The following is a 10,060-nucleotide window of genomic DNA, read 5'->3' on the forward strand; positions in this document are numbered from 1 at the left end:
TAATGATGTTAATTTAAAAATATTTACTAATAACATATTTTTTAGCTGCAAATTTTTATCATAAAAAGTCGAAGAATTTTTAACAAATATTTACTAATACCATATTTTTTAGCCGCAACTTCTTATCATAAAAAGTCAATAAATTTTTATCATTAAGTTATTTAAAAAAAACAATTTCCTTATCCTAAAAAAATCGGAGATAAATTTGTGCAGGATGTGAAATATTAAATGATATAAATATTTAAATACAAAAGATTATGTTCATTTATAACTTATCATGTCTACACTTATAGTATATGGTAAAAATATCACGCACTATTCTAGGAAATATCTTTTAGGCGGGAAAAATGGGAGTTTTCCCTATTCATTCTTATCCTAAAAAAATCGGAGATAAATTTGTGCAGGATGTGAAATATTAAATGATATAAATATTTAAATACAAAAGATTATGTCCATTTATAACTTATCATGTCTACACTTATAGTATATGGTAAAAATATCACGCACTATTCTAGGAAATATCTTTTAGGCGGGAAAAATGGGAGTTTCGCCTATTCATTTAGTAAATAGGGGATTGGGTAAAAACAGGATATTTCATATTTAAGTTTTTGAAAATCTAATATTAACTTTTAAATTTATGATATATTTGGCACAAAAATATTTTTAAGTCCAAAAACACTTTAAAATGTAACAGCAAGTCTCATTATAGACGGGGATATCCGTCTATAATAAAAGACGGGTCGAATCCCTCTCACAAAGAGGCAAGTGGGAGGCCAAATGGTAACCCACTTGGTTTTCCACTTGCCCTCCCACTTGCCTCTTTGTGAGAGGGATCCGACCCATCTCTTATTATAGACGGATATGCCCGTCTATAATGAGAATTTGTGAAAATGTAAGGTGAAACACAAATCATCGTATCAGAAATTGAATTAGATAAAGCTTCTATAACACACATCATTTTGGCGCTTTGATTCATCTACCCTTACCACCAGTTTACCCTTGGCGCCTCCGCAAGTTTGGCCTGAGAGAGGAAGCAAGCTGCTAATTGAAGGGATAAAAATGGCGGACATGCTTACTGATTTCGACTTCGACGATCCAATCCCTCCTATTACCTCCAAGAAACGGTTTACTCTTCCTTCCCTTTTTTCTTTCATCATTTTTATTTTCTATTCTAGGGTTTTGATTTAATTCTGCTCTTTATTATTCGTTTCTCTCAAAATTGTTACTTTCAATCAATTTTTTTTTACTTTTTTACGTTTTTTCACACTAGGGTTCTGAATTCATACTGCATTTTACACTTTTAGTTAGTTGCTCCCTCATAAGATATTTAATTTTGTTCCGAATGCTGAATGCCGAAGATTCCGGTTGTATTTGATGGATTATATTTCCCTCCTGTGTGTTACACTAGATTCCGGTTGTATTTGATGGATTATCTAACTCTAAGTTTACATAGGTGCTTTAAGAATCTAAGATATTCAATTTTGGGAAGTAAACTATTTCTGTCATTTGACTCGTATAACCGCGCAAAATTCCCTTTCGGTTGTTGTTCTAGCAGTGTCTCAGGGCTTAGGCTCTAGGGTTTTGATTTATGCTGATGTATTCTTGTTAAAGCTTCAACCTTTAATTTAAATAGTCCTAGTAAGGTTTTCAATATTGGCATTCATTTTGAAATGTTGATGTGCAATACGTTTGGGAAGTCATTTGTACTATCGTGTTACTGTATTTGTAGGCTATGGGTACCTTGGCATAATTGTATGGGTTTCTTGGGTAATAAACCTTTTGAATGAGTATCCACACTTAGGTGCTCTGATTTTGTCAACAACAAAACCTATGTCCCAAAATGATTTTGGATCGACACTCGTGAACAATTATATATTGAAAAGATGAAACTAGAAAACTGTCTGAAGAAGTTGAAGAAATTGAACAAAGGAAAGTGAGTGAAAGAAAGGGAATTAATAAAGAGAAGAATTTGAAACCAAAGTGTAAAGTAGAAACGTAAAAATATCTTGAGAAAATCTTACGAGGGGATCAGAATAGATGTAAAGAGGAAAGATAAATGAAGGGAACAAATATGTAAAAGTTTGAGAATACACAACACGAGTATATATTTGGATGCTGGTGAATTTATGCGAACTTTGTTGTTTAGTCTCTAAAGGTTCCTTAAATGGTGTATAGTATATGCATTGTTTAGTCTTTCAGGATGAATTTTGCATTTCTTTAGGCTTAGGATGGCTTGTAGCTAGGTCAAATCTGACCTTGGTGTTGGGTTGCAGCTTGTTGTTAGCCGTATTTTCTGTGATACATTACAATTTGTGTCCTTAATACACGTAAGGTTTGGGGGGAGGGGTTGCAGGTTTGTCGATTAATTTGTTTATGTGGTTGGCCTGCTGTGTAGCTGTTTCTTTTGTCCCCTGATGTACTTTCATAATGTTCAAAGGCAAGACAATTTACTTCAGTTTCTGTGCGTTTTAAATTTCAGGAAAAACGTTATAGGCTTGGACGACCTTTTTAAAGATTACAAGAAGGATCAAGAACAAAGTAAGAGGAAACAATTAAAGACTGGAAAGACTTTAAAAAATTGGGATTCGGACGATGATGATGCTGTTAAGACCGAAACTCAATTAACTAAAACATTTCATGACTTTCAGCAAACGGTATAATGGAATTTTCTCATTTGGATTTATAAGTTTCTTCTCATCGTGTCACCGGCATATGTAATTATGGTGGCTGTTGTTTATGCAGATGAAAGAAGTTGATGGACAAGAGATTGAGTTAATTGAACATCACCAAAAAGATGTCAGTTTAAGTTGGGGACTTGAAGTATTTGGAGAGCAGGTTTTTTTTTTTTTTTTTTTTTTTTTTTTTTTTTTTTTCGTAATATCTTATTCTTTACAAGTTATTGCGGTAAAGCATGATTTTATATCAGTGTGTAAGATAACTTTCTTAATATAACAGAAAACTTCGTCGCCCTGTTTGGTCACTGATCTTGGAAGTTCCTTGATATCAAAAAATTCTCTGAATGATGAAGTTAGTGCTCTGTTAGAACCGGCCCCACGGACTGGTACGTGCTGCAACTTTCAATTTCTTAATAATCTGCTTTATAATTTGTTTTCATTTTATTCTGCATTAGGAAGCTAAGTATTGATAGGTACTTTTTATGTATTTTAAAGGGGCGACTTTCCTAAGAGGGCTGTTGCTGAATGGGTGGCTTTCGAAGTTGATTATACATCATGGTTATCTTGAAGAATCAATAGCCAAATGGACTCTTAATTTGTGTCAGTACACAACTGCATTCTACACTGTCTCTTGTACTACTGCAGCAAGTAATGCAGTCTAATCACTCTTTTTACGTTTCTTTCGTTTTATCCAGTATTATACTCGTCAGAGGAATCACTGATGACTTCAGCATGTGACTTCTGGTGTGATGTTCTTGTGTGTGATAAGGTCAGCTAGATAACTAGTTCCTCACATACTGATTATGTGCTTTTCAAATTGATTTTGCTGGCACCTGCTGTTTTAACATGTTCTACTCAATGTCTTCTTCTTTTAGGCTATCAAACCCATGATTAAGATTGAATGGTTTCCCGGCTTTATGGAACTACAGAGAGCTCTTGAAAGCTTTGGGTTTCAATTGTATTCTCCATCTAATATTTCACCTGATGTTCAGTCATCAGAAAAAAGTGAGCAAGAATCATCAAAAAGCAGTGAGTAACTGTTTTCCATCTCTTTTCCCCCCCTTCTGGCAGAATATATATTCAATGGAATTTTTTTTGCTTTACTCATTTGCTTAAAGCTGTGATACTGTGTGATAACTCATTAGTTGTATATATAGCTTTATCTAAAGGTAGAACGGAACCAAAGAGTTAATTTAATTATGGCATCATTTGTATGGAAGCTGGTGTAAACCCACAATATGGACATCGCATTAGCTCCTTTCATTCTTAACTTTAAGACGTGGAAAAAAATTTTATTTGTAGTTGACTTCATTTATCTGTTTGGCAACTCCAAAATCTGCTAGGGTGATAGGCTGATAGCCCGGGACCCGGGTCCTTTAGATGGGAAAGCCAAAGTGTCCACAAAGCTGCTTACTTGCATAAAACAGTGAGATTGTTGAAAGTGGTGAATTAGAAACATGTATGAAACCTTAGCTTGAAATCGTCAAACATTGTTATGTGCTTTATATACCATGCTCTTCATTTACTTTTGTCATGCTAGGCTTCCCGTATACATTCACTAGCCACAAGGAGAAGTGTCGAATTCGTAGGAGTCGAAAATCGTAAATTGTCATTGACAATCTACTTATATTGATTATTTTTTGTTTGCTAATCTATTTTGCTGGACTTCTCAAAGGCTTTTGTTGTTTTAGCAGGTCCACATCTCAAAGGACCACCAGCTAATATTAGAGCATGGATTAAATTTGCTAGTGCTTGCTGTCGAGTAAGGTTTGTAAATGCATAAAATTTGGAAGTGTTTTGCCTTGCAATTTTATACTTCCTCCCCACCAGCTAATATTAGAGCGTGAATCAAATTTGCTGGTGCTTGTTGTCGAGTAAGGTGCATAAAATTTTGGAAGTGTTTTGTCTTGCAATTTATACTCTCTCCCTCTGTTGTGGTGGGGGGCGGGGGTAGTTTCAAGGGTGCCGGTTATGAAGGGGAGTGTTGACAGCAATGGCAGCAGCGACGGTTGTGGGTGGGTTAAGGCTAGGCGTGGCAAAGGTGAAGTTGTGGGTAGTACTGGGAGATTGTAAGGGGTGAGACTAAGGTTTTAGGGGAATTGTGTGTATGGGTTTATCTGTCCATCATGGAGAATATATGTCCAAATAAGGAAATAGGTAAAAAACCCGACTAAGCTCAATAGGGAAGATCAAGCATGCTAGGATGGTGCATTAGGTTTGTAATGTGTATCGTATAGGAGATGCCCGACTAGGGAAGATTTTCATTGTTAATGCAGAGAGAAAGAACATTCTTAAACTGACTTGAACAACGCTCTTTCCATTTGATTTATACTGTCTTCATTTGACTTTCGTGTCAAATTGTGTCAAATTTGACCAGTATTTTCTCAAAATATACAATTTCTACAATTTTTTAAAATCGGTGATATAAAATTAGCACTTTTGATGAATCAAGCTGAACAAATTTTACATTGTATATCGACATGAGTTTTGAGAAATTGACCGTCAAAGTTGATATCTGAACACCAGAGTGGAATGGGAACAATATAAATGAGATAAAGGTAGTAGTAAATGATGTTTTTCTGCTTTAGGTGGTCCTACGCTCCTGTACAAGAGCCGTTTTCACTTTTTTCAAGGGTCAGAGTGAAATACTGAAATTGTATAGGAACCTCTATCATGAGTTGGCAGCCTTCTTAATGCTTTGTAATGATCTGTGCAATATTTGCTACATGCTTTCCTTATGTAACTGGCAATCAAGCGAGGATAATGTTCTCTGAAATCTGATAAATTTGGATATGAATCTCATAAAATAGTGAGAATTTCAAGAGGATTGATTTCCCATATACAAATTGGTACCCTGAATTTATCTGAATTCAATGCCTATACAAGATAATTACAAGAGGTTTCAGCCTTTTCTTTTTGCATGTAGTTCAAATTTTTGGTCAATGGTCAATAGGTAAAAGCCTTTCGTGAAAGTACAGGATAATTGGTGTATGTTTGAATCCCGCCCATCACCTCACTTTGCGCAGGAGCCTGTTTGGGATAGTAGGGTATTGGTTATGATGATGCTACATGCAGTTGGTTGAGTTCATGATTGAATCTTCTATTGAACAGCGTGATTTATTTTACTGGAGAAGAATGGTATTTCTGGACCAATGTTTGGATGAGTGAACTTTGAGTATATCTGTATGTTACCATTCACCATAGCTTGTTAAACCTCATATACGTGTCCTGTATTCCTATGATTGTGTAAGTACTGTGGAAGCCTATGTTTTAATGGCTAGTTACGAGTTCAAGTTTTCTGTTTGCAGGTCTAGTTATTTGATATTTTCGACATTAGAAGCCCAAGAATTGGTTGCAACAACTGTTTGCCTTTTCTTAGATAGAAATCTATTGGGTCTCACTTCAGAATTGCATGATTCCTTGCTTCTAGCTGTCAACTATTTCGAGGAAAAAGAATGGTGTAGCAGCTGTGAGAAAGTCACAAAAAATATTACAGAGAGGTAATTTGGCTCTTGTTGCTTGGGCTTGTATTTTTTACTGCACTTCGAGTTCCACATAACTTCAAAGGCTATATTCAGCACATATATTGCTTTCAAATTTTATAATATTTTTACATTGTTTCTCGGATGATATTTTGTAAAATATGATGTAAGCTTCGTTGAGTAGATTAACTTGATTTTTAAGCATCTCTATTTTCTCTTTAAGATCCTGACGTAGAAGTTCAATAGCCGCTTGTAGTACATACGTCTTATGCAACTGACTAATTGCTAAGCGTATGTTAGTCTAAGGAAAAGGAAACCAAGGATTTCATGAAGAAACCTTTTATATGGGACTAGTCTTAAGTCTTAACTCTTAAGTGGTTCTTGAAGCTAGAGCTTTGAACTTCATCCGTATTACCCAAGTTATATGATCATGTATAGTTTTGTTACCGTTTGTGACTGTTCTATTCATTTGTAAGGGATAGATCAATGGAAAAGAAAGATGCATGTGAGGAAGATTGGGGATCAAAATGAACTTTTAGTTGAATAATATACTTTTACAGGTTGTGTTCTGTACTATGTTACTTGGACTCGCACATGGGTTAATATCTTAGTTTGAGAAGGCGTAGGCTCACTAAGGCAAGGGCACCCAAGGCACCAGGCACAAGGTGCACACGCGCATTGATTTTTCAAATGAAAATGTAAAATTTTGTTCGACAATAGTAGCCTTTTTTTACAGTGGCTAACATGCAAGTAAGTGAACATTAAGGACAAGGGGGAGAAGAGAAGGGTAAATAATATAATAGTTTTTTTTTTTCTTAGATAATGGTAGACATATTAAAACCACCTTCAAATCTTTTTTTAATAGCTATATTATAATTGGGAAAGTAATATTTGGATAGTTGTTTCTTTCTTTTGCTGCTCCTGAATCTTTTTTTTTTTCCTGTTAGATTTCTTATTCTGAAATGTCTACCTTCTGGATTATTGTCACTTTGGTGCACTGAGGTTTCATTTATTACACTTGGGTATTTCGACGTTTGAGCTATTTCTCACTTTGGTGATTTATAGGCTAATATCAACAAAAATCGTAAGAAATCTCTTTCAAAATAAACTCTCTTTTTGCAAAGTTGCATGAAATTTCACTTTAATATTTACTCAAGTGATTAGTATTGAGTTTATTATGTTGAAAATGTCATTAAATTACATGAAATTTGACTATGTTATACCTTCATACCGATTGAGAGAATTTAAAATTGAGATCACCAAAGTGGAAAATATCCAAACCGGCCACTAAAGTGTAGCTGTTGAAAACTTTTGGCGTGGTTTAAAATATCGTCCTAGAAATGTTGTATTGCCTCAGATGTATCGTTTTACTAAGGTTGTCGATACGGAGATATCGCGAGATTTACGGCCCACGGGCCCGTAAACCGTCTGTGCCAAGTTATATCTTGAACTGGCCAAACTTTTACAAGAGCACTAGAAAATTGTGTAATATTGCCATACTGGTGAAGTTAATTAGTTTAAACAGATTTAATCGTAACTCAATATGAATTAGACAAATAAGACAATAGACGATAAAATATGTACAAAAGCTTTTACTGTTAACTATTGCAGCGATAACTTATCTGAGTTTCGATGGCCAAGTCAAGTATGATAGCGCGACATCGTTACCATGACAGACACGACAAAGTGGAATTCGCTCAAACTTCAAAGTACCAAATTGAAATAAACATAATTCGTGCTTCTTATTCCCTTTCTTGAAATTTGTTTTAGTGCTGTACTGGACTTTTTATCCCTATCGGCTACGTAGTAGCTTCTGCCATTGCAGCCCCTTATTCACATTTCCTTATCTGGTTTTTGTCTGTGAGCAGCAAGACGTTTTGCAGCTCTTTAAAATGCTGTAATGTTTCGACCACGGTCCCCATGAGACTTCTCCTGAAGTGTATGAAACCTTGAATTTGTTTGAGCAGTTTCTGAATATTTTGAGCTCCTAATGACATTCAATATCCATTTATTTTTGCTTATAGTTATTAATATACTTTTATTAGTAAGGATGCCTTCTGCCCTTCTTATGTCAAAGTGGAGCACTTTAATATTTTACTGGGGATCGTTATTTGTGGTTAATGAACTATCAACTATTGGGGCTCATTTTATGCGATCAGTGATCTGTTTAAATCCCATCCCAAATCCGGGTGACTAATTTTAGCTTAATGTCACATTGGATATGTCCTGTTTATGTCGTGATAAGGATAATGTAATCTTGTTTTATTTTCATTAACTGCAGAGTACCCTGTGACTTGAATTGCTTGAGAGCAGTGGAATGTATTTCAGGAGTAGATACTCGTAGCAAGCAACTAAGAAGTGCTCTAGCTTCTGAAATGCTCAGACATTGTTTCACTGAGGTAGATTTTATAGTTCTATGCCTCGTCAAAACCCTAAATGTCCTTGTCTCATTCCATAATGTCAAAGTCACATTTGAAGTCTTAATTTTCAGATTAATGTTGATGGTATGTACACGTCTTTAAACAAGCCCTTTGTAAGTTGCTGGTTGTCATGACTTGGGTCCTGTATACAAGCAAAATAAAAGAAAATGCATCATTATTTGTCATATGTTGGCCGTCTCTATAATCTCTGCAATTTAAAGATGCATTCTCACCAGTTTTTCTTTCATTTATGTAATTAGTGGGATGTTATATACGGAGTATTACAGATTACTACTGTTTACTTGCAGTTAAGTGATGCAAAGGATATCTTAAAGTTTATGCTCTCTAAAAATTTGAAAGACAAGGACTGCAACCTGTCAAAGATATATATTTACTTCGTCCTTATTGAAAACTGGCTTCTGTTTTCGGATGAATTTGGACCTGTTATCAAAGAAATGTGGAATGGGATTATCAGGAAGTGTTCTAGCCAAATTTGCAACACTGATTTCAGGCCTTGTGCACAAGAGGTGGGTGACTGAGAATAGAGAGGTGTGGGGTTTCTCCATTATTGTTGTTAGACGTTAGAAGTAATGTTGTCAGTCTCTTTTTGTGCAGATCCGTAATAGGGCTTCGTATCTTCTGCAAAACACGAGCAGCGAGTAATAGTGTTGTAGTATGGTGGTGTCCATAATTGGTAATGTTTCATACTTCCCCGTTATCTGGGTTTGTCAGTGTTGATATGTATACCCTAGTCGCCTTGACTATTGCACTTGGAGGCAGATAATTGCTCATTGGGGAGGGCCTGGCACCTGCCGCCTTTTACGTGCATATGGAGTTTGGTACATAAGCCCGCTTTTGGGCACCCTTGGCTTCGTGTTTTGAGTAATATGAAGAATATTTTAACCCGAGGTCTACTGTTTCAAAAGTGTCCCCTTATTTTGTGATTGAATTTGTTTTTTCACTGTTGCAGGTGATTCAGTTTTTGCTTCTCGAAGATCTCACTTTATGAAGTATCCCAACCATCAAGCTTGTGTTTTAGGTAGTAGTCTCAGTTTGTCCAGCCTTGTAAGTTGTAACTATGCAGTAAAGCTTGATGCACTCTAATATTGTGTAAGTAACTTGTGATGCAACTAATTGTTACATGACTATATTAAGAGCTAAGGGTTGGACTTCAGCAATCTGTTTTTTTCTCAACCACTATACATGGTGTTGGTTATTGCCCGAACCAAAATAACAACTCTTAATCCATCGACTCAATCGATCCATCCATACATAACTCTTTTAAGTCTTAACCATTGGCGTTAGGCCTTTACCACATTCCATGGACCTTCCCTTCCGAACATCAGCCGATGAGGACATCAATTGATAAGATCGGGACGTCCATATCAAAACTTCAATGTTGGACAATCAAACTCGTGGAGGATCGGGTCTCAAATATTCAACCATCATATTAACTCTCGCCAAGAAGTTACTATTTTAATTT

General features: G+C 35.6%; 1 protein-coding gene across 2 annotated transcripts; it reads left to right on the forward strand.

The window, feature by feature from the left end:
- Positions 1-904: 904 nt before the first annotated feature.
- Positions 905-9,751, forward strand: LOC141596092 (uncharacterized). 2 transcript variants are annotated; one of them, XM_074416121.1, is made up of 13 exons: positions 905-1,124; positions 2,480-2,654; positions 2,743-2,835; positions 2,956-3,061; positions 3,171-3,275; positions 3,371-3,444; positions 3,551-3,704; positions 4,367-4,442; positions 5,984-6,175; positions 8,439-8,556; positions 8,886-9,104; positions 9,193-9,271; positions 9,548-9,751. In XM_074416121.1, exons 1-12 carry the CDS (start codon positions 1,060-1,062, stop codon positions 9,238-9,240), a joined length of 1,425 nt encoding a protein of 474 aa, XP_074272222.1. In that variant the 5' UTR covers positions 905-1,059; the 3' UTR covers positions 9,241-9,271; positions 9,548-9,751. The 2 variants fall into 2 exon arrangements, with proteins under 2 accessions (XP_074272222.1, XP_074272232.1); XM_074416131.1 differs by having other exon boundaries at positions 4,370-4,442.
- Positions 9,752-10,060: the final 309 nt, after the last annotated feature.

Source organism: Silene latifolia, chromosome 1, assembly GCF_048544455.1.
Source record: "Silene latifolia isolate original U9 population chromosome 1, ASM4854445v1, whole genome shotgun sequence".
Lineage (NCBI taxonomy): Eukaryota > Viridiplantae > Streptophyta > Magnoliopsida > Caryophyllales > Caryophyllaceae > Silene > Silene latifolia.